Source organism: Podarcis cretensis, assembly GCF_951804945.1.
Source record: "Podarcis cretensis genome assembly, chromosome: 3".
Classification (NCBI taxonomy): domain Eukaryota; kingdom Metazoa; phylum Chordata; class Lepidosauria; order Squamata; family Lacertidae; genus Podarcis; species Podarcis cretensis.
The window spans coordinates 31,418,440-31,442,497 of record NC_137172.1 but is presented as its reverse complement, the minus strand read 5'-3'; the positions used below and the strand labels follow the sequence as shown (position 1 = coordinate 31,442,497).

Here is a 24,058-nt window from a genome sequence, read left to right as displayed (position 1 = left end):
GCGACAACTACAAAGCCTCAAAAGTTTTTGCGCATGCGCATATAACCGCAAAGTCCTTTACGGCCTCCAGCCCCGCCCCTAACTAAAAAAAAAAAAAAGAAGAAGACCGGCTGTTGCGTACTACGAACAGGAAGTCGGGATATGCCATGGTCAAAGATGGCGGCGAGGAACGCGTCGGCGTGCTGGAAGGAACTCAAAATGGCCTTTTAGACATTCCAAACCCTCGTAGGGAGCGCGCTTTTCCTGTCGTTAAGCGCGAGACCGGGCCCTATCAGGAGAGGTTACCGAGAGACAGAAGGAAGCTCCGCATCCAGGTAGGTTTGCCGGCGAAGGCTCCTCTCGGAGCCCACGTCACTTGTATCTGGGAGCCAATAGATTCCCGTGGGAGACAACACGTGGTAGCCAACCGATAACTATAGAGATAGGAAAAGTATAGATTGGCACCTCACTTTTCTGAAGTTAAGGAAGAGAATTCTGACATCCTCTTGTTGCAGGAGAAACAGCGAAGGCACCTGTGACGCTTCACATGTTCATTACGGCATAAGCTTTCGTGGGCTACGGAATCAGATGCAGTTGGAGTGTAGAGTTTCCTGGCTCCTTTTGAGGAGACACGCAGGTTGGACTAGATTGCGCTTGGGTCCTTTTGGAGTTCTGCGAATGAGGGCTACCATAGCAAGCAGTGGAGGAACTGGGAATTTGAGTGTAGCTGTGATTAGGAAGCAGCACTTTCGTCCTGGAACAAAAAGTAATAGAAAGCAGTTCGTAGCCTTAGTGCTTTTATTTGGAAACGCCACTTGTTTGCTGAACATTCATCCTGATTTGTTAGAAAGGGATGCGAGGGGGCATCACGTCAAAACAAGCATTACCTGTATTTCCCAGTGCATTTTCTTGTCACTTTCCTCACTGCAGAAAGCCCAAATTTCGGGGGAAATGGGTTTGTTGAGCAAGAGTTCCAAAGCAGTTTTAACTGTGCACCCTGAATTTGCCAGTATATGATTGTTATATCCCACTTGAAAAGCCTGCTGATTTAATTTTGCCACAGGTGCACTAAAATATTGTATTTCTCACTTCTGATAAATAGGAAGGGAAAGGAAGAAAAAAAAAAAGAGGGGGAGCATTTAGCGTCAACCTATAATTTGGGCTTTTTGTTTAATTGTTTATGCCACTGTTACTTTTGCAGACCAGGATGGGAAGTGTCAGGGAAACGTAAGTTATCTGATGCCACCTAGTGGCTTCATGGAGTGTAGAAAACTCAAGAGATCGCTGCATTGGCCCATTAGAAAGAAACGACACAAAAGTTGCAATCCATTTCAGGCACTAAACTCCAGGGGATGCTGTTGAATGGGGTGCTGGTGCCTCCTCCGCAGGGGCTGTGGGGCGACAGAAGACTCCAGGGACTAGGTTAAGTATCCTCACCAGGAGTTTGGCTGACTAAGTTGCCTATTCATGGTGTGAGTCTGTGTCTGTTTATTGCGAAGTAAGGCCCATTGAGTTCAATGGAACTCACTCCCATGTAAGTGTGTGTAGGATTACAGCCTAATAACTTAATTAATATGTGGGGTTAACAAATTATTTAAAAATTAGTCCCCTGCTCCACATCACGACTACATGGAGTGATGGGAATGTACAGTCATATGTGGTGGGATTGTCCGTTAGTTAATGAATTTTGGAAACAGATTGGTATAGAAATATCGGGAATTGTGGGAAGGAATATGGAAATATCTAAATTAATAGTTCTTATTAGCCTGAGTAGTACTGAGTTAAAAACAAAAGAGGAATGGAAATGGGTAAAATTGATCGTAATTGCAGCCAGACAGGTTACAGCGAGTAATTGGAAAAATGCAGAAGAGCTAGGGGTGAACCAATGGAGGAAAAAAACTGAATAAAATTATAATTTTAGAATACCTAACTGTGAAGTTACATAGAATGAAAGGGTTTAAGGTCAGTGAGAAAGAGGAGGATTGGTTTGAGAAGATATTGAATTATTTGGGTAGGTTTGAACAATTTGGGGCAATTAAAATGTTAAAAGTTAAATAAACGTTGTGGAGGGAGGAGTGTTAAGGTATATAGAAGTGTACATATGATTGATTTAAATATGTTATTATTGAATATTATTGAATATATATTACTGAATATGTATGTTATTGAATATGTATACCCAATGTATCAGCCGCCTGGGGGGTTTCACAGTTTGTGTTTTGGTGGTTGGTAAAAATAAATAAATAAACAAATAAGAGTCCCCTGCTCTTCTACAGTGCAGTGTAATATTTATTTGTGACGCTTGCATGCTGGCCCATGCTGTAAGGTTCTCTCAGCTGCTTACAATAAATAAGTATGGAAGTAACTTTAATACAGCCTAAAACATAAAATGAAAAACAACATGAATTCAAGAATAAAGCACAACTCCAAGGTTATAACCAATCTGAAACACTGAGAGGACCAAGACTATGTGAGTTGTTGTCCTGCCCCACTTCTGAAAAAATGGGTGACATAGGAGCCAACTCCTAGGGGCTGTGGGGGCTTTGGCTCCACAATAAAATATTTGAGGGGGCTGTCCCCCCACAAAGTTGATGGGCATTCCCATTCAAATGGTGTGTGCACACTGTGCCATGTGATTGATTATGTGGGACGGAGCTTACAAGGGCTCCCACAATATTTTATTCAAGTTGGCACCCCGATGGGTGATACATCATCCTTTCCAATTCTGATTCTGCACAAGGCAAGGAATAAAAATGGTGTGGGGAGCAATGCTGAAGGCTTTTCCAACCCTGCAGTGGCCTGCTTTGTCTGTCTGTCTGTCTGTCTGTCTGTCTGTCTGTCTGTCTGTCTCCCTCCACCTTCTTCTAAGATGCACACTTTAACCTTCACATCACAGTAGCTATGGCAATGTTGACTGAAATTTCAGCAAGGTGGTCTATTCCCTAATTGTATCAGGCACCCTGCTTCCATTTCATGTCTATAAAGGGGCAATATTTAATGGAAAATAGTAATAAAAAACTAAACTCATGCTTCCTTGTACAGCTGTTTTTAAAGACATTGAAAGTGTCTCTTCCCCCCTGCTTCATTTCTTATTTTGATTTGCCTGACCTGCAAGCATAAATATTTCCCCATCTTCCTTTCACAGAAATGGATACTTTTGTTGAAGAACTGAGAAGAAAAAGAGGGCAGATAAATTTGGAAGGAGAAACACAGGATGTGCATGCAGCCACAACAACGACAGCTCCCATCCCAGGAATTTATTTACCTTTACTCCCAAGATATTTTCACTACACAAGTAAGTTCTTGATTGCTGGTTGGTAAGATTCCTTATTGCTTTGCATGGTATGATAGGACTATCAACACTGGAAGCAAGAAGCAAAAATGGTGGAAAACCTTTTCCTCATTTATGCCCTCATCAGCCTACAGTAGGTGGCAGCAGCACATTTTTTTTGCATGAACGACTAAACGACTAAACAACAACAACAAATGCTTGCATGGGTGGTGCTGTGGGTTAAACCACACGGGTTTAACCACAGGGATGCGGGTGGCACTGTGGGTTAAACCACAGAGCCTAGGACTTGTTGATCAGAAGGTCGGATGTTCATATCCCTGCGACAGGGTGAGCTCCCGTTGTTCGGTCCCTGCTTCTGCCAACCTAGCAGTTCGAAAGCACGTCAAAGTGCAAGTAGATAAATAGGTACCGCTCCGGCGGGAAGGTAAACGACGTTTCCGTGTGCTGCTCTGGTTTGCCAGAAGCAGCTTAGTCATGCTGGCCACATGACCCAGAAGCTGTACGTCGGCTCCCTCGGCCAGTAAAGCAAGATGAGCGCCGCAACCCCAGAGTCGGTCATGACTGGACCTAATGGTCAGGGGTCCCTTTACCTTTACCTTTATGTTTGCATGAAGCTGTGAAGGAAGTTAGACAGTTTAGTAGTATGGTATTGGATTTTATGTTCCAAAGATGAAATGCAGGATTGATTCCTGTATTTAGTTGCCAGATGCAACCAAGAATGTATGGGCTTTTGTGTTTTCCTCTAAATTGCAATTTAAGTCTATAACTGCATTAGAAACACATCAAAATTATTCTCATGTCTGTTACCAAAATTATTCTTGTGTTGTAGCATCTAGGGTCGGAATGCACTCGGAATTTCAGAAGGCAAAAGAAGGTTGTTTAAACTGCATCCAGGATTCCCTTTTGCAAGGCCAGTTGCAGAGGGCTGCAGAATTAATCATAAGCTACATAGAAATGTTGGAGCATTACAGTAAAGACAAACTGCGGGCTGCTCCTGAAGTAAGTAGACGAGCTAATCCCCTGATTCTGAGCAGGAAAGACGGAAAAGGATCTCTGTGATTCCTGTGTCCTATGCTTCTATCATGTAATATGTTTAGGAATAGGGTAGAGCAATTTTTGCACCAAGTCTCTTGGGGATAGCCTGTTGCTGAAGTACATGCCAGTGGTGGAAAGGGCAAAACCTAAAGTGGTCTCTCCTTTCTGCCATCTCATAGAATTATTATAATTATAATTATTAAATTTATGTACTGTCCTATATCCATAGATCTGAGGGCGGTTCACAACATTAAATTGCGATTATAGAATTGTAGAGTTGGAACAGACCACAAGGGTCATTGTTTGTTTGTTTGTTTGTTTGTTTTGTATACCGCCAAAGATCCCAGGGCAGTTCACAACAGGAAAATACAAAATGAGAATAAAAAAACAAAACAAAAACAAGCTGAAAAAGCCCCTCCCACAAACACATTTTAAAAGCCATCAGCCAAACACCTGACTGAAGAGAAATGTTGATTGAGTTTCAGCCTGTTGGCTCTCATCCAATCCGTTAGTGAAGTGAGACAATGGTCCAGAACTTTCATTGCCTTACCTGCAGTTGTAAAGGAGAAGTAGAGCTGTTTGTCATCAGCATATTGCTGACCACGTGCTCCAGAACACTGGAACTACTCAGTAGTTTCATGTAGATGTTAAACAGCACAAGGGGTAACATTGATCCCTCAGGAACTCCACATTGAAGGCTCTATGGGGCCAAAGAACACTGCCTCTGGGAACGACCAGCCAAGTAGGTCGCTCCAGAAGGATACCACGGTCGATGGTTATCGAAAGTTATTGAGAGTTGGGGTTCAGCCCCCTGCAATGCAGGAATCTTTTGCCCAACATGGGGCTCGAACCCACAACCATGAGGTAAAGAGTCTCATTCTCTACCAGCTGAGCTTATCAGACTGAGCTATGCTTCTCTCTGTCTTTCCCTCTGCAGCCAGTGGGCTGCTGGGATAGGGATAGATTGCTCTTGCCAGAGATATAACCTGATTGCTTGCAGAAGGCTTTTGAAACAGTGTTGAGGGCCACATGAAATTAGACTAAGGGCCACAGGTTGCCTATCCCCAATTTAGGCTGTTTTGTTGTGCATTTAATTCTGTGTCACGATGGCTGCAAATTTTTGCATTATGCAATTAGAAGTGCTCTTTGTGCCTGTTGTAAAGTAAAGGTAAAGGTAAAGGTACCCCTGCCCGTACGGGCCAGTCTTGACAGACTCTGGGGTTGTGCGCCCATCTCACTTAAGAGGCCAGGGGCCAGCGCTGTCCAGAGACACTTCCGGGTCACGTGGCCAGCGTGACATCGCTGCTCTGGCGAGCCAGAGCCGCACACGGAAACGCCGTTTACCTTCCCGCTGGTAAGCGGTCCCTATTTATCTACTTGCACCCGGGGGTGCTTTCGAACTGCTAGGTTGGCAGGCGCTGGGACCGAGCAGCGGGAGCGCACCCCGCCGCAGGGATTCGAACCGCCGACCTTTCGATCAGCAAGTCCTAGGCGCTGAGGCTTTAACCCACAGCGCCACCTGCGTCCCTTATGTGCCTGTTGTAAGTGACCATATACTTCAAAGCTATGCTTATGTTCGCTTTTTGTAGCTGTCGTTTGCTTCTGTGTTCTGAATGTGTGTTCTCCGTGCTAGGAGATCTGGAGAATAGGAACTGAGATCTTGCAGCGGCATCCACGGAGCAATATTCAAGAGACCAACCACTTTGCAGATCAGATGAAAAATTTAGGAGTAAAAGGATATTTAAAGGTGAGGAGAGTTCCAAAGGATCCTTAAGATCATAATACTTATTTTTCATAGAAAACATTATTAACATTATTATTGCTATTATTAAGAGTGCTGCTCATTCTTCCATGTGTAGCAGGGATGGGGAACTTTTTAGTTCACCATAGCGATTTTGGGTGGCAACTCCTTTGAAGTGCGTTTTCCAAGTGGTTTGTTTTGAGCGTAATTCAGTGTGCAAGCCATGCTTTTGCCTTCCTCTCACCTGATATCTCATGTGACTTTAGGGGTGTGGCGGGTGGGCATGGTTTGAGGAAGATGGTCTCACAAACATAATTAGGACCTCTGCAGGATTAGGCCAATGAGCCGGAGGTTCCTCACCCTTTCTATTTCTTGTTGCGGAGATTTGTAGCAATGTCCATTACTCCTAGTAGAGGTTTCTTTGGTAAAACATATCCTTAATTACAGAATAGAGTTATTGTTTTGCTGTTTTCATTTAATTATTTGCTTGTTTTTATCCTGCATTTTATTCTGTGAACCGCCCTGAGAACTTTTGCTGAAGGGCAGTATATAAAATAATAATAATAATATAATAATAATAATAATAGAGCAATGAATGCTGATGTATTTCCTGCAGCTTTGGGTTGTATCCGATGCTCTTGGAATGTGTGATTTCCGCTTCCTCTCCTCCTCCCACACTTTGCCTAAATCTGGTCCTTCAACCATATGAAGCACAGAGCAGGGAGCACAGCAGATGACAGGAGAGGAAGGGGAAGTGCCATTGCTCACAAGGAAGTTTCTTGCGCATATGGCACTGCAGCACTGGATGCAACTCTTTGAACTGGATATTATTATTTTTGTGTGTGTGTGTGTGTGTATGTGTGTGTGTGCTTGTATATATATATATATATATATATATGTATGTATATATATGCACAGTTCTGCACCTTGATCTCCAGTAAATTGACCCCATGTACATGCAAAAAAGTGTACCATTTGTATACTTGTAGAGTTCAAACTGGGAGTCCCTAAAAAATTTACCTGATTTTGTGTTAATTCCTTTATATTCAGTTTTCCACTCATTTATAATTCTATTTCATATCATTTGCATATTTTTTTTAAATGTTAAGCTAAACGGAGTAATTCCATTTTGGTTTACATTCAGAAGTCTAGTTCTTTTTCATTCTTTCTTGGTGTACAGAAGCTTTAGTCCCTGTTCCACTGGGATGCTACTGAGCCAGTTTGAACCTTGACTGGGATCCAGTGAGTGTTAGTGCATTTGCCAAGATTGGAATGGCGTGTGCTGATGTTAATTGCATCGCCAATTTGACAGTGGTCCCCCATTTATTTCCAGGTCCAGCATCATTCAAACGGCATATCCCTGTTGCTCTTGCAAAGCTGCCAAATTTTTCACTGAAAGTAGTGGGGAAACCCCCGGATGTAGTAGGTCTCTGAGCCCATTGGGTTTGCATTGTAGCATTTTATTCAGAACCACCGCTGCTGCTGCGGATTGTAAGCTAGGTTGAAATTGTTGTAGGTTTCTTTAGAGCACGCCTTCCACCTCCTGTGCAACGGGTTTGAGGATGAGGCTTATCAGAACCTGGTCCTGGCAGAAAGCTGGAAGTACGGAGAACAAACAGTCATTCAGAACAAAGAACTGAAACTCATTCAAGGTTACAGGGGGCTGCTCGACTATTCTAAGTGGTTGAAAAAGAAGGCGGACATGTTAGGGCTTGGTGAGTATGCGCCTTAGGGAAAATCGGTGCAGGACATAGATGGCCATGATTCTTATGCTCAGCTCTTGAAATTGGAAGCATAGAATGAGACTCTAATGCTGGACTTTGAATATGCAGCTAAGTCCTAATAATGTTTTTATTCTCTGTCTGTTTTGTATCCCACCCACAGCAAGGATGAATGAATAGAGGAATAGTCAGTATGAAACAATAATTAAGAACAACACACAAAATAACACTATACAGTGCAGCAGTCAGTGGTATTTGGACTACTAAACTGTCCTGAGGTCATAGTTAAATCAGAAGTCGTGTGTTTAGGATTTCAGCATTAAGCAATTGTTAGGGAGTAAGTCCAGTGACGCGGGTGGCACTGTGGATTAAACCACAGAGCCTAGGACTTGCCGATCAGAAGGTCGGTGGTTTGAATCTCCGCCACGGGGTGAGCTCCCGTTGCTCGGTCCCTGTTCCTGTCAACCTAGCAGTTCGAAAGCACGCCAGTGCAAGTAGATAAATAGGGACCGCTCCGGCGGGAAGATAAACGGCGTTTCCGTGTGATGCTCTGGTTCGCCAGAAGTGGCTTAATCATGCTGGCCACATGACCTGGAAGCTGTCTGCGGACAAACGCCAGCTCCCTCGGCCTATAGAGCAAGATGAGCGTGCAACCCCAGAGTCGGGCACGACTGGACCTAATGGTCAGGGTTCCCTTTACCTTTACCTTTACCTTTAAGTCCAGTGAACTCGACGGAACTTATGAATAAACATGCTTAGGATTGTGTTGTTAAGTCTGCCTTCCTCATCAGGTGAAGGTTAGTTTTTTTGAATAGTTTGTTGAGAGTTTTCTGCTCTTATCATTGCATCTGTACTGCAGGAACTCAAACTGAATGGCATTCTCAGTAAAGCAGACTTGACTGACACTTTCGTTTCAGTCTGCTTTGCCATTAAGTTTAATCAGATTCATTGACTTGCAGTAAACATAAAGTTTAATCATCATTTGTTGCCTTAAGAGGTGGGTGGGGTTGCTCACCTGTCAACATGGCCTCTGCTTGAAAGAGGTTCCCTGCTTAATAGTCCTCTGTTTGACTCTTTTGGGACCAGAAAGATATGTTGTGAATTTCTTTGGTTCTTCTCTTTCAGAAAGCTTTTTATTTTTATTTTTAGGGTGCTTGGAAAGTGAGATTAGTGTCATGATTTACCTGAGTTGCAGATCCCTGTGCTTAATATAAGAGGTTATATTATGCCTTGTCTTTCACAGATGAGGACAGCTACGCAGTGTCTTCTATTCAGCAGGAAATGCGCATCTTGTACCGGCAGGCTAAAGTCAGCCTCAAGGAGATCATTAAAATTCCTGGAGTTTGGGATCCTTTTGTGACGTGTTATGTGGATGTAAGAGCATGCTTCACAACCATCTTACTCCTCCCCCGTCCCCCAAATCTTGATCTAAGTAATTGCTGGCTGTTCCAAGTTTTTGTAGCTCGGGAAATACTAGAAAAACGTCTTTCATAGCAATTAGTAAAATAAGACTCTGAAAAAGTGTCTAGAAAGCATTGGGGAGTCTTGGGAATTCTCTGTCATAGCATATGATGATGTTCAATGGCTTAAAAAAATGTGGCTTTTAAAAAATACTAGATAGATTGCCAGTTCAAATGTAATGGCTAACTGGAGTTTGCTTGGATCAGGAAGCGAGATAATTGTAGGAGGAGAAAGCCTTCAGCCCCAAGTTTTGAACCCAATGACCAAACCATGGTTTGGCAATTTGATCCAAATGATATTCTCTCTCTCTCTCCCTTTCCCTCCCTCCCTCTCCTCTCTCTGTGTGCACCAAACCAATCACATTTAGTGATATGTATATATTATCCGGGACGCAGGTGGCGCTGTGGGACGCAGGTGGCGCTGTGGGTTAAAGCCTCAGCGCCTAGGACTTGCCGATCGAAAGGTCGGCGGTTCGAATCCCTGCGGCGGGGTGCGCTCCCGCTGCTCGGTCCCAGCGCCTGCCAACCTAGCAGTTCGAAAGCACCTCCGGGTGCAAGTAGATAAATAGGGACCGCTTACCAGCGGGAAGGTAAACGGCGTTTCCGTGTGCGGCTCTGGCTCGCCAGAGCAGCGATGTCACGCTGGCCACGTGACCCGGAAGTGTCTCCGGACAGCGCTGGCCCCTGGCCTCTTAAGTGAGATGGGCGCACAACCCCAGAGTCTGTCAAGACTGGCCCGTACGGGCAGGGGTACCTTTACCTTTACCTTTATATATTATCCAGCCATAAGTTCCCACCTGGATTTTGCTTTTTATTCTAAAGCTCTTATTTCTGATCCATTAAACTGGATTATTGCAGTGTATTCTATGTGGGGCTTCCCTTGTTCCTGACCCAGAAGCTGCAGTTAGTGCAGAACGCTGCAGCAGAGTTGCTGATAGGAGTGAGACCTTGCCTGCATATAACACCTCTGCTCAGAGGTCTGCATCTGGCTGCCAGGCCAAGTTCAAGAGGTTACAATTAGTATATGAAGCCCTTAACAGCTTGGGACCAGTTAACTTGCAGGATCACCCTACCCCTATAACAGACGTACCTTGACTTCCAAAACATTCGACTTCCAAGGTGTGGAAGTCCTGTCTTCGGCTTCCAAAAGAACATTCTAAAACTGGAACAATAACTTCCGGTTTTTGATCGTTTGGGAGCCAAAACATTCGGCAACTAAGCCATTCGAGTTCCAAGGTACGACTGTATAACCACTTAGCCTCTTCAGTCTGTGGAACTGGAACTGTTACAGTTCCTCAAAATACTGATTCCACACTTGTAAGAAATGGATAGTTTCGTGTGGAACTTTGGAACTCCTTGTGTATTGACATCAGGCAGGCACCTTCATTGTAATCTTTCTAGTGTCAGCTTAAAACATTTTTGTTTAGGTAAGACTATCCAGACACATTGAAGTTAAACATGCTTTATTTCTTTTTAGTGGCTTGCTGTTGATTTTAATCTTTTGAATATTTTTAAATACCTCATTTTAACTGCGTTTTATCAATAATTTAAATGGTGTTATTTTTTTGTAAAGTGCTTAGAGGGTTTTTTTTTTTTTTTAGAATCAAGTGGTATACAAATTTTGTTTGAAAAATCATTTCAGTCACCTGATCGTTGACTGTATTGTGTTCACTTGAGAAGATTTTTCTTTCAGTGTTTTTTTCCTTGTTGCAAAACACTCTTTTGGGTACCTCAAGGTGAAAATGTGGTCCCCAACCTTAAATAATCAGCTGTACATTTGTGTGTTTCCTCAGATGCTGGAACATTATGAGGAGTATGAAGAAGCAAGAGAAGTGTTGAGCGAATATGCATATAATTCCAAATTTCCTCCAAACCCTAATGCACATGTCTTCTTATATCAGTTCCTAAAGAGAAGGGGTGAATCGAGGAAAACTCAGATGTCTGCACTCCAGGTATTATATTCAGGCCTTATTTAATGGTCACCATTTAATTGTGTAGCAGTTAGACTGTCGGACTAGAAGCTGAGAGACCAGAGTTCAATTTCCTGCTCAGCCATGAAGCTCACTGAGTGACCTTTAGCCAGTCACTGTCTCTCAGTCCAGCCCTCCTCACAGGGATTGTTGTGAGGAGAAATTGGAGAGGTGGAAAACCATGTATGCCACCTTGAGCTCTAGGAGGGAAAGTGAGATATAAAAGTAATTAAATTTTAAAATGTCACAGTAATCCATTAACTGTGGCTCATTATGACATGAGGTTGAGGTACACTGTGTCTGGAATGCCTATGAACAATGTTGTTGTTATTATTATTTATTATACACACATACATGGAGATTTGTTTTCCTGTAAGCACACTGTAAATTCAATTTTCACACCCCCTCAGACTTGATATTGCAGAATTGCAGAAGAAATTCTTTGTCCCTAGTATGCTTAGGCTATAAAGTGAAATTATTGGACCAATCCAGTCCCCTGCTATAGTGAACTTTGGCACAAGCCTCTGCTCATAATTTGTCTGTTGAAACTGGTGGGATAGGGAAGTGCATAACTTTGTCTCAAGATGGATGTTTAGTGTCTTCGTCTTTTTCTTTTTAGATCTTGCACGAACTTGTCCCTTCTCACGAACTGATGCTGGAATATTACGCCATGCTGAAAAAGTCAAGTAAGGCATTTTAATTATTGTGCTTTAAGATACACAGAATTAGGATCAGGTTGCCCCCCTTCCCTCTCCCCTTAATGTGATTCGCTCTTAATTTCAGAAAAAAGGAAAAACCAGAAGCTACGGCTGGAAGTTATTTTTGCAGCCTTGGACTCTGCTGGGTGGAAAGAGAATGTCAAAGCCTGGAGCTGCTTGGCAAAGGACATCGTAGAAATATTGCAGAAGTGGGTGAATGGTGAAATCAGCTGCCCCATGTGATGTATCTCTTGCTTGCCTGCACCTCTGCAGACTGCAGATGGTGCACTGAGGACATTTGACTGCCCCCTCATTCAAAAACTTCCCAACATATTTGAAAATATGTCAGGGGAAGGCTTTAGACACTTTTACCTGTATTCAAAACTGCACCAGTTTTCTAATGGGATATAATTGGTTAATATTTTTAAGCCGTTTTCATTTCATAATACCTTTTAGTTCATTTAGTTCATTCAGCTTGGTGGATTTCTGGGTCCTTGCGACCTGGGACCTCCAAAATGTTGTCATTTGTGGACCTTAAGGTCCTCCGCGGGGCATACCAGGAGAGGCGGCCCCGTAGGTACATGAGTCCTAGGCCGCATAGGGCTTTAAAGGTCAAAACTAGCACCTTAAACCTTTTAACCTTTAAAGCCCTATATGGCGTAGGACCCTCGTACCTACGGGGCCGCCTCTCCTGGTATGTAGACCTTACAATTTACAAATAACAAAACCCTGAGTATCCTGAGCCCCAGGGAGATTAGACTGGCCTCGACCAGAGCCAGGGCCTTTTCGGCTGTGGCCCCGGCCTGGTGGAATGCTCTCTCACAAGAGACTAGGGCCCTGCGAGAGTTGACATCTTTTTGCAGGGCCTGCAAGACAGAACTGTTCCACCAGGCCTTTGGCCAGGTTCAGTCTAACTCATTTTCTCTTTGTATGAACAAGTACGAAGGAGGTTTCCCAGCCCGCTCATAGGTCCTTATAATATCAGTGGAAATAATTGGTCCTGGTGACTATTAACTGCTTTCAATTTTAACTTGAGGATGGCCATTTGTCCAGTCTAATTTTAATTTATTTGAATTAATTTTGGGATGCATTTTAATTGTTTGTTTATTTTTATGTATATTGTGTTCTATATGATGTTAGCCGCTCTGAGCCCAGCTCTGGCAGGGGAGGGCGGGATACAAATAATAGTAATAATAATAATAATTTATTATACAGCCCAGCATTCATGAAAGATACTAGCCTACAAAAAGTAGCCTATCTTTTTTTTTTTTTACTCCATGCGGCACCAATTTATATCAAAAATGTGCCCAGCAGGTTGCATGTTTTTCTTCTTGAATTTAGGACATTAACTGGAAACTGAACATTTTTTCGCTGCAAGGGCTCAGCCAAAAACAAGTGATGGCATTTGAATATTAGCAAAGCATCCTTTTAAATCACTGAGTTAAATAACCATAAGTAATCTTCCATGCCCCTGAAATAGGGGTAGCCAACGTGGCAGACTATAGTAGTCAGAGACGATGGGAGCAGCCGTCCACAACATCTGGAGAGTACTACATTGGCTCCTTCTAGCCTAAAACTCCAAACGAAAAAGAGAAGTTTGGACCATGATGAGATTGCCTGTGCACAGAGCTTGGTAGAGCCACGCATAAGTAATACACACATCCTAGCCTAGCTTAGTTGTGTTCTGGCACAGTCTGACCCCCTCCTTCTGTAACCCTCATAGAACTCTAGCCCAATGGTTGCCATTAATTTGACTCTGAATTGATTTTAGAATGAATTGATTTTAGAATGTATTTCAATTAATTGATTATGATTTTATGTAAACTGTGTTATTTTTTCTGTTGTTAGCTGCCCTGAGCCTGGCTTCGGCTGGGGAGGGCGGAATAATAATAATAATAATAATAAGAATAAGAATAATAATAAGAAGAAGAAGTAGTAGTAGTACAAAAATCTATCAGCATTCAGCATGGATCTAACTGAGATACACTCTCTTTTCTCTCCCCCTCCCCCTCCCTACCCCCAGCTCTGACAAACAGCTTCACTGGCTCAAAAACAAGTGGGCATCTCGAAAGGACTGGTGGCCAGCCTTGCATTTCAGCCTTTATTTGGCAAAAAGGAATTGGCAGGAAGATGAATGTCTTGCTTGTGAAAAAGTACTGGTGGCTGGAATGCTGATGGGAAAAGGTAACTGCCTCCCTCGCAATATATGTTCTGTCTCCTGTATACATACAATAATTAGAATCCTGGCAAAGTGTATATTGCATAAAGCTTTATCTTGTATCTTCTGCCTTTAACTGCGACCACCTTTATCCTTGCACCAGCCCTGTGAGATGGGTCAGACTGAGAAATATGGCTGGCCCAAGGTTGCCCACTGAAGGAGGATTTAAACTCTGGTCTCCCAGCTTCTAGTCTAACACTAAATCTATTGCTCCACACTGCCATTTGGTGCATAGAACTTTATCAAGTAACATAAGCAAAAGTGATTGGTTTTCACACCAAGGCAGTTAGCATCTAAAGTTCTCCAGAGCAGCAAGCAGAAAAGACAAAAGGAAGAGGCAACTGTTGTTAAAAGTTCTTAGGCTTTCTTTCAGCTTGGACTGTGGAGTTTAGCCAAAAGCTTCAAAGAAGAGATCAATTTTGAGGAGTGATGCGAGGAAAGAAAGAGAGGTGGAACCCTGTAGATGCCCCTTCCTCCCTTTTGTAGGAAGGAAATTTGAAAGACCATACAAAATGTGGGAAGTTAATGAACCTCGTATTACTGCTTACATGTGTTATTTTCATGGCCTTCAATGGAGAGGAGAGGCAATTCTAGCTTCTGATGGGAATACCATGCATACTGCTGGTTACTCATTAGTTGAGCCCAAACAAAGCAAGATGATGCATTTTCTTTTGCATGTACAAAACCCAGCAGCCATCAGACCCCCTAATGGAAACATCTAACATGAGAGATGAGCACATGGTCTGTAGATTAATAGTGCTGTTTGTCAGTATCTTAAACTCTATACAGTACCTTCAAAGCTCTTGTAATAATGGTCTAGATAATTTTTTTAAGAAAATGACTCTCAAACCTCATCAGGCTTCTGCATTGGGACCTTGTCATTAAGCAAAGTGACTTCCAGATGTAGGCTAACGTCGCTGGATTATTTGCTCCACATTATAACAATACTGAAGAAATAATTTACCCATAATTTTTCTATACATTGAGATTTTGACACTTGTGGAGTACTGAGGTTTGAGGATGCTCAGTGGGATTTTTTTATTCTTCTCCCTCTCCATCCTTTCAGAAGCTCCATGTCATAATCACAACATGTTCTTAAGGGTCTGATTGTGGCCCAGTTAGTCTTGTCCCATTCATTCTAATGCCATTTCTCTTTTGTGTGTGTCTAGATTGCAAATATTTTAGATACGTCATGCGACAAGGTTGTGAAGCCAATAAGAAAAAGTTCAAACCATTGAAGACATTTGTGAAAAAACACAGCTGGGTCAGTTTGAAGATTATCTGATACTTGATTGCTTTTAGAGGCGAAATCCCTTTTCTTTTCTTTTTGGAACTATACCCCCCCTCCGATTGTACATGTTTTGCTTTGCATACAGATCTCTCCTGCAATGAAAAAACCTTGTAGATAATTGACAACCATTTTTTTTTTTTAAATGAAGTTCCAGTTTTATAATAAATCTTTCCAAAGGAATTCGGCTTTGAGTCATTGCTAAAATAAAACTTCACAGGAAACACATTTTATCATTTATCTTTCAAAGTCTCCATATGAAAACCTTTGAAATATGTTCTTGAATTGATGGTGCTTGTGTGTGTGTGTGTGTGTGTGTGTGTGTGTGTGTATGTGTATCTATAGCAGACAATATATAATATAGACAGGCTGTGACTACAGCTTGCCTTGCATCCTATAACAATAGTGTAGAATTGTTTGCCCTTAGAAATTCTTCTAGTCACCCATCATGGAGTTAAAAGAAGAGGCCCACACCAGCCCATTCTATGCACTGTTGTTAACACATGTCTTTAAGAACCTGTCTGTGCCATAGCTGTCAAGTGTCCCTTATTTGAAGGGACAGTCCCTTATTCCAGCGCCATGTCCTGCTGCTGTCCCTTATTGATGGATGTCCCTTAAATTTCCCTTAAATGATGTCCCTTAAATTTCAAAGGAAGCAGCTCCTCTCCCTCCCTCCCTGCCGGCCAGGGAGGAGGGAGGCTCCAACTGTGTTGCTTGGCAGTGTTGCTCACCCAGTAAGAAGTCTAAGAATGACTGGGGGGTGGAGCTTGCATGCCTTGTGTGTGGCTAGTTAATGCAAGCTGAGGGGGTTTTTGAATGCTGGACGCCATTTTGTTGCACGTGCTGCTGCAAACTTTGCAGTGCAAAGCCAGGCCGGGGAGCCATCTTAAGTTGAGGCTGCATAGGCCTTGTGGTGCATGTGATTCAGAATCTATTCAGTTGAACCTCTGGTTACAAAGTGTTCTCGAAGCTACCAGCATGAATTTGACCAGACTGCAGGAGGACAAGAAGACTGGAGTGCCTGGAACAGGTGAGGCTGCAGGTCCCTTATTTTGGCTGCTGGTCCCTTATTTTCAAGGCTGCTGGTCCCTTATTTTCAAATCTGTAAGTTGACAGCTATGGTCTGTGCACATGCACTTTGCACATTTAAACACATTTTTGAGAGAGGTAGAAGCTTTCTGGTGCTAATTGACTTGCAGGCACTTCTGCCCTCCTTGGGTAACAAAAATGGAGACAGCAGCTGGTACACTGTGTCTGGTAACTCGGTAGGTAGCAAGATGTTCAGACCTGAAGTCACTATGCACGGTTGAGCTACACGTACATTAGGCAAGGCAGGAAACCCAGAGTAACCCCAAGAAATTCTGCTGTGTACATTTAGCAACTTTTGTGTACATTATGAACATTTAGCAAATATGCACAACTAACTTGGGTAATCCAATGCATTGCCATCTGCCTACTAGACACTGCATTCTGCAAGACCAGCGGCTTCTCGGAGGTATCCTTTCAGTCCAAAAGTTCATACCATAAGGGTTAGAAACGTTCTTTTTCAAAAGAAAAGAAAACTTAATAATCCCAGGAATCTGAATGTTGTACCCAGTAGAACTATTTCTTTGCTTGTGCTGCACTGCGGCATTCAAACATATGAAATGCTTTCTTTAGGATGGAGCTCGTGAATGGATTAATTAATCTCTCTCCACCCCCACGCACCTTCCTGCTGGTCATGGTCATCACTTTGGCACAGTCTTGAATTGTGACTTCATCAGAAGTCTGACTTGGGAGAGTGGCTTGCGGAGGCACCCTGCAGAGAATGTCTAGACTCCGGTTGCCTTCAGACTGTCACTACTTTGCAGGAAGGATTCAACTGGAAATTCAGGTTTGTGCATTTAAAGTGGATTACAATGCTCTGGTGCAACAAATCCACTTTAAAAACACACTTTTTGTGGTTAGCAAAGTGATAGGGAAATACAAGTATGTGATAAAGAACAATTGACAGAACAATGTATAACTCCTGTGCAAACCAATCGGGATGAATGTCCAGGGGTGAAACTAGGCTTTATTTTACCTGGGTCAAAGACACAGTTTGACACCCCCCCCCTGTGCATTTGCACACACACACAGAGGCTGGGAGCCTCAGTGGCGCCCCCTGGAGGCTTCACCTGGGGCCAAAACCCCGCCCCCAGTGGTTATGGTTCTGTGAATGTCCCTTGTGTAACTTCCCTGCAAATACATGGAAAGAAATGTTTAATAAAGAGCGGACATAAGTGAGAGAACTGCTACAAGTGGTGCAAAGTATGTTTTGTATTGGTGGAAAACAGCAACAACGCCATGCATTGGAGAAGGTCCAAGAAGCAGCGTCAAACTGGAATGTGTTTTTAAATGGTTTCACTTAAATGACAAATGCAGTATATTATTGAGTTCATCGAGTTACAACAATGGGAACTGAATTACTGTATTTTCTGGCGTATAAGACTACTTTTCAACCCAGGAAAATCTTCTCAAAAGTCAGGGGTCGTTTTATATGGTAGCTACAGTAGCAGCTCCTGCAGGAACTCCCCACCAAAGGATAAAACGACAGCAAATTAAATCAGAGGACACCAAGCTCTCTGGATGAAGCAGAAATATGCTTGAAAATTGGCCCCAGAAGCCCCCGGCCACTGGGAAGTGGAGCGGATTTCCGAGCCGGACTGGAGACTGGTTTTTAAAATTTTTATTTAGTGTGCGTTGGAAGAGGGGTAGTCTTATGCGGTGAGTATATCCCAAACTCTATATTTTAACTGGAAAAGTTGGGGGGGGGGGTCGTCTTATACGCCCAGTCTTATACGCCGGAAAATACGGTACATAATACTACTATTGTCATTTGTGCATATCCTATTCTTCATCTAAATCAGTGATGGAGAAACTGCAGATACTCCTGGGGATGTCCACTGTCTGAAGCCCTGAAGATCTGTTGTCGGTCAACATAGATAATGCTGAGCTAGATGGACTAATGGTCTGAGTTGGTATAAGGGAACATTCTGTGTTCTAGATATATCCCTGGCATCTCATGTTAAAAGGTGCTCAGGAAACAAGGGATCTGAAACCCACCCACCCACATCTCAAAGGCTGTAACATGGAAGATGGAGCAAGCTTGTTTTCTCCTGCTCTGGGGAGCAAGACCAGAACCAATGGATTCAATTTACAAGAAAGGAGATTCTGCCTAAACACCAGAACTTTCTGGAAGTAAGAGCTGTTCAACAGTGGAACGAACTCCCTCAGAAGGTGGTTCATTGGATGTTTCTAAGCAGAGGTTGGATAGCCACCTGTCATGGATGCTTACTTGAGATTCCTGCATTGCGGGTGGTTAGACTAGATGACCCTTGGGATCCATTCTGATGCCAGTCAGATATAGTATAGTAGACCAGATGGACAAAATTGGTATAAGTCAGCACCCTGTGTTCATTTGGGTAGAATAAAAGACAGTATTTTCTCATCTGCAGCACTGGATGAAGCCGCATTGTAAAAGTTGTTCCTAGGTGAAGTTTTCACTAATCTCAGATCTTTTGAAAGTCTGCCACCTGTTGATACGTTTTTTGTTTTTGAAATAGCATTCACCACATTTTTGCAGGGGTCACGGTGGCCTTTTGCAATTTGGCAGCCAAAGCAAGCATTCTTAAAGGTGCATGCCATAAACCTGTGAAGGAAGCGCTGTACCTGTATGTGGAAGTGTAATCAAAAGTACTAGTTTTAAATCTGAAAGCCTCTGAGCAGTGAAGCAAATTTTACTTTTGTTCATATATACTAGAGCTTTCCACCATTAACCCTTTTATCTGCACGGATGCCAATGCTCACCTTGGTTAGCCTTTAGGATGGGGCTCAGAGCAGGTAAAGGGGTACAGCCAGGAGCCAGAGCTCAGATCTGACAGTGGAGTCTAACACAAACACTGTTCTCCTAAAATGTACAGCTTTTTTTTTTTTAAAAAAAAAGGTCAAGAAGGGAAGGAGGGTGGGTAGAAGCAACTCAAGCTAGATTGCCCCTGAAGCAACAACCCTGACCATGTTTTTCTGGCAACTGATCATTTTTTATTATCAGCAGCTTCATGTTCAGAGTCTTAAAAGTCTTGTTGGTCAAAGGGAACAAAACCAAAAAGAGCAAATTAGACATAAATATTTACAGGACCAACCCATCTTCAGTATGGGGCTATGAGCTGGGATAGCTCAGTTGGTAGAGCATGAGACTCTTAATCTCAGGGTTGTAGGTTTGAGCCCCAGGTTGGGCAAAAAAGATTCCTGCCTTGCAGGGGTTGGACTAGATGATCCTCATGGTCCCTTCCAACTCTACAGTTCTATGAGTCTATGAATTCATTTCTGAATTCATTTCTAAACACTGAATGTAATTAGGGTAACAAGTACAGTGGTACCTCAGGTTACAGACGCTTCAGGTTACAGACTCCGCTAACCCAGAAATAGTACATTGGGTTAAGAACTTTACCTCAGGATGAGAACAGAAATCGTGCGGCGGCGGCGGCAGCAGGAGGCCCCATTAGCTAAAGTGGCACCTCAGGTTAAGAACAGTTTCAGGTTAAGAACGGACCTCCAGAACGAATTAAGTCCTTAACCCGAGGTACCACTGTACCTACAGATTGCGGCTAACATCATGCAGTGCTTTGGGAGGGTACAAAAATTCTCTCTCTCTCTCTCTCTGTGTATACAGATGTGCCAAGGTGGCAAAAAATAAATAAGTCAAAATGTAGGATTTACTAAGTAGCATCTAATAAATCACTTAATATACTCATTTCCAGTTTTTAAAAAGGATGTCCTTTGTAATATTGTCATTGAAAAATATTATTGACAGGATGAACGTATTAAACAACCCAAGGCTTTTTTGGTGGGAAGCATATTAACGATCGATTAACAAAACCCTTTTTTAAAAAAATCCACATGCTTGTAATTTGGCAAAGGGGAAATCCTATATAATTTCTTTAGAATGCGATCTCAGTTTGATTAATTTCAAGTAAATGAGAGTAGGAATGTAATGGACAGAAATGATTCATCTTCTTTCCCAGCTACAGTATTTGCTGAGCTTTGGATTCCTGAGCTTTGTGAATAGGAAAAAATGATTATTTTCTATAACTGTTGACCAGATAGTATAGAATGCTTGCAGCAGCTGTAATTTATGCTTTAAGCTCCCTCCCTCCCTCCCTCCCTCCCTCCCTCCCTCTCTCTCTCTCTCTCTCTCTCTCACACACACACACACACACACACAGTGTATGTTACTGTGTGGCATCTGCCTCCTTCTATCAGAGGGGTCAGAGAAACTTGCAAAAAAAGGAAGGAGGGAAGTATTCTGCAGTGTGAGGTGTGGAATTGCCAAGAGGCGGTCTGAAGGCTTTGCTTCTCAGCACACCAATAGTAAACTTAATGGGAGACAGAGAGAGGGGTGTGTAAGCAAACTTGAGCAAACACTGAGCTCTCTGCGGGTTGGGATGCTTCAAAGCTCAGAAGATGAATAACCCTAATCTTCAAGGTGGTCACATCTTGGAGACATCTAGCAACAGGAAAACTGCCGTGAGGAAAGCTACTGTGATCTCCTACAAGAGCAACAGAGCCGGGATTTCCTTCCATTCTTTAGATTTTCTCACCGGCGTCTTCTTTATGCTCTTGGGCCAAAGTGGGCTACTCCTGGGACACCCGCAGTGCCTCGATTATGGTCCTCCTTTCCAGCCTCCCTTCCACCTGGAGTTCTGCTCTGCCTATGAAACTTTTGGTTGTTGTGATCAGGAGAAAGACAATACGATTGCAGCCAAATACTGGGAGGTGATGGATTATATCGATCCGCAGGCTCACAAATTGTGTGGAGGATATATCAAAGATATTTTATGCCAGGTAAGGCAATGGGTGGGTTGTAACCTTCATTATGCATCACTGATATAAACTAGATTGCAAATTCTACTGTTGGTTTATTTATTTTTTTAAGGAGGGAAGACAGGGAACAGAAATAAAATAAAACTAAGCAGCTACACGTGTGTGTGTGTGTGTGTGTGTGTGTGTGTAGAATATATATATGTGGCATCTTTAGCAGCTACAGGGGAATATATATAAGTGGCATCTTTCCTGCGGACAAATTGTGATGTATGTAAAAAGATAATGTAATATTGTTCAGGGGGAGGATGAGGATAATATTCCATTGATTCATTCTACTTATCTGCTTAGAATACAGGTATTAGGTTGTATAAACTTAGGGTGGGTTTTTTTTTTTTAATGTTTCAAACCAATATGACACAGTGGTGAAAATCTCACATCCTTACTCTCACATGAAAGCTGGAGAGCAAGGAATAATTGTCTTCCCCCCCAGAAATTTGAAGATAGCTTGGAAGAGCAATCACAGCTTGCAACTTGTTCACTCATGCTACTTTAACCCCTGCTAAACAGATTTTGTGGATTTCATATCAGAAACCTGCCAAACCTGTTTGAACGGTGGCAAAAGTGCAGCAAAAGAAATACAAATGCACACCCCAAGAAGCAAAATCTCTTTGGACTGCTGTCTTCTTCCTTAAGCTTTCTCGCAAAGTTGTTGTGAGGCTCAAGGCGAGCTGTGAAGCAGGTTCTTTTTTGTGCCCAAGGGGGCTACAAAACACACTTTCAAGTTAATATTCTAGATCAAATGAAGCAGCAGCGGTGCTCTCCGTTGCTGGAAAGGTGGCGAAGCTAATCATTTTGTGTCTGAGGTTCGGAACAAAAAGATAAGTGTTTCTTCCATTTGCTTTGCAAATAAATGCAGACGGAGACTGGGCAGCGCTCGGAGGCTTATGCAGGGCTGAGCAAAGTGGACCTTGGTGTTTTGATTCCCAGGTGCCATGAAGCGATGTGTTTAGATTGTGCTGCTGCCTGGTGCCCTGGAAAGATGCAGTTCTGAAAGCAGCCTCAGATCAAACAGCTGGCACCATTGCCTTTTTGGAAAGGGTTCCCTCCAGTCTCAGTTGCCCGGTTCCTGCTCCCCCTGCTTTCTAGTGAAGGCTGCCCATCTGGCTGAAGGCAGAAGCCGGCCAGTGTGTGTGTGTAACTAGCAGGAGAACAATGAGCAAAGGGTGCAGCTCCCATTGGCATCCTGCCTATCCAGTGATTTATGAGCAGAAAGGGTTCCCCTTTTACAGTGAGTCATGGAGGTCAATGATTCACTCCTTGCCAGCACAAAGGAGCCAAAACACACACCAGGCAAACACTTAGCACTCTTCCATCTAAGCTTCCTCAGCGCTAAAATATTATCTGCATGCACTGAATATGTTCTCTTCAAGGGGCAACACTGCTCAGATTGTGAAGTCAAAAGGAAGCTGCTTATTTTTAAAAATAATTTCACAGCCACAGGAACCCATATTTTTCCCAGTGTGGGATACTTTGTGTGTGTCAGGGGCAGGGATGGAATTGGTCTAAAGTAAAGCAAAGGCAACCTGGATGGAAAATGAAGCCAGTGGTTCAGTTTACAGTACTCAGGACTTAAAGATTTTGCCCCTCTTAAGATGGCAATGTGTTTGTTGCCTCGCTTAATCTGAAATGTATTTTGGTCTGTCAGCAAAGGTGAGCCTTTCTGCTCCTTTTGATTAATTAATTAGTTAATCAATCAATCAATCAATCAATCAATCAATCGGTGCCAGGAACCTTCACATTTATTCACTAATTAATTAATTAATTAATTAATGTCAGTCTTAGGGCCAAAGAGGAAGGTGACCTCAAATGTGTCTTTGCATCCAATATGCAGATCTTTTAAAATGTAGTGGTGCCAGAGAGGGCAGGGAATTCCTGCCTATGCAAATACTAGCTCCAGAGAAAGGATTTTCTTTCCGACTGCAGCAGGGGAGGAAAGGATTAAACTCTCTCTCCTCCTGTTAATTATCAGCTCCACCACCCAAGCTGATGCAAAAAGTTTCACTTCAAAACCCCTGCTCATTAAATGCAGAAAAACACATTTAACACACTGTGCCTTTAAAGCATATTTGAAGCACATTTTCCACATCTCCAAAAAAAAAAATAATTCCTGGTGTCTCTAGTTTATCCCTCACAGTTACGGTTCCCACCAACCCTTAACAACTGGGACAATAGTTAATTCTGCATAGCTCCACTTACTATTATGTGGAAACAACTTTTCAGACAGGGAAACAGGGAGAGGAAATCCTTATAAAACGGCAGACACAGTAGTCACAGAGGGACCTAAAGACTTAATATTTCATCAGCCCCTCTGAGATAGAGGGTGGAACAATGAGCAGAACACCATTTGCAACCTCTCACATAAATGAGGAAAAAGGAACAGATGGGCCAGCCTTTTACTGGCTTAATCCTAGCAACTGTTATGTAGACCCTTAGGAATGTCTTGACCTCAGACATTTTTAGCCGCAAATGGGGGTTGCTTGCATTCTCTGAAAGACAGCCCCTGCAGGGACTAAGTTTGGACTTGAGACAGGGAGAGACTGTAGGATCCAAAGCAAATGGTGGGACAAAGGCTTGTCAGAGGGGCCATTTTGTTGAACTGCACTTCAGCATACTATACTGAGCTCTGAAGATTTAGGCCCCATCTGCCCTTTACATTTAAAGGAGCATCACACCACTTTAAACAGTCATCATAGCATCTCTCAAAGAATTATGGGAACTGCAGTTTGTCAAGGATGCTGATACTTGTTCAGATACT

The 24,058-nt window shown here is 42.9% G+C and overlaps 2 protein-coding genes across 2 annotated transcripts in view; both read left to right on the top strand.

Annotated features, from left to right (window-relative positions):
• The first annotated feature begins 492 nt into the window (after positions 1-492).
• On the top strand, positions 493-15,635 carry TAF1A (TATA-box binding protein associated factor, RNA polymerase I subunit A). Its single transcript, XM_079969281.1, is given in 12 exon segments — positions 493-616; positions 3,125-3,274; positions 4,101-4,270; positions 5,940-6,053; positions 7,564-7,762; positions 9,012-9,142; positions 11,022-11,180; positions 11,818-11,884; positions 11,982-12,105; positions 13,920-14,080; positions 15,284-15,387; positions 15,389-15,635. Coding segments are annotated over 12 exon segments (1,446 nt in total). The 5' UTR covers positions 493-567; the 3' UTR covers positions 15,407-15,635.
• Positions 15,636-20,798: 5,163 nt separating this feature from the next.
• The window catches only part of HHIPL2 (HHIP like 2), a 28,890-nt gene continuing 25,630 nt past the window's right edge, over positions 20,799-24,058 (top strand). The window contains exon 1 of the mRNA XM_079969225.1: positions 20,799-21,264. Coding sequence (XP_079825351.1) covers positions 20,884-21,264 — 381 coding nt within the window. The 5' untranslated portion in view covers positions 20,799-20,883. The remainder of the gene's footprint in view (positions 21,265-24,058) is intronic.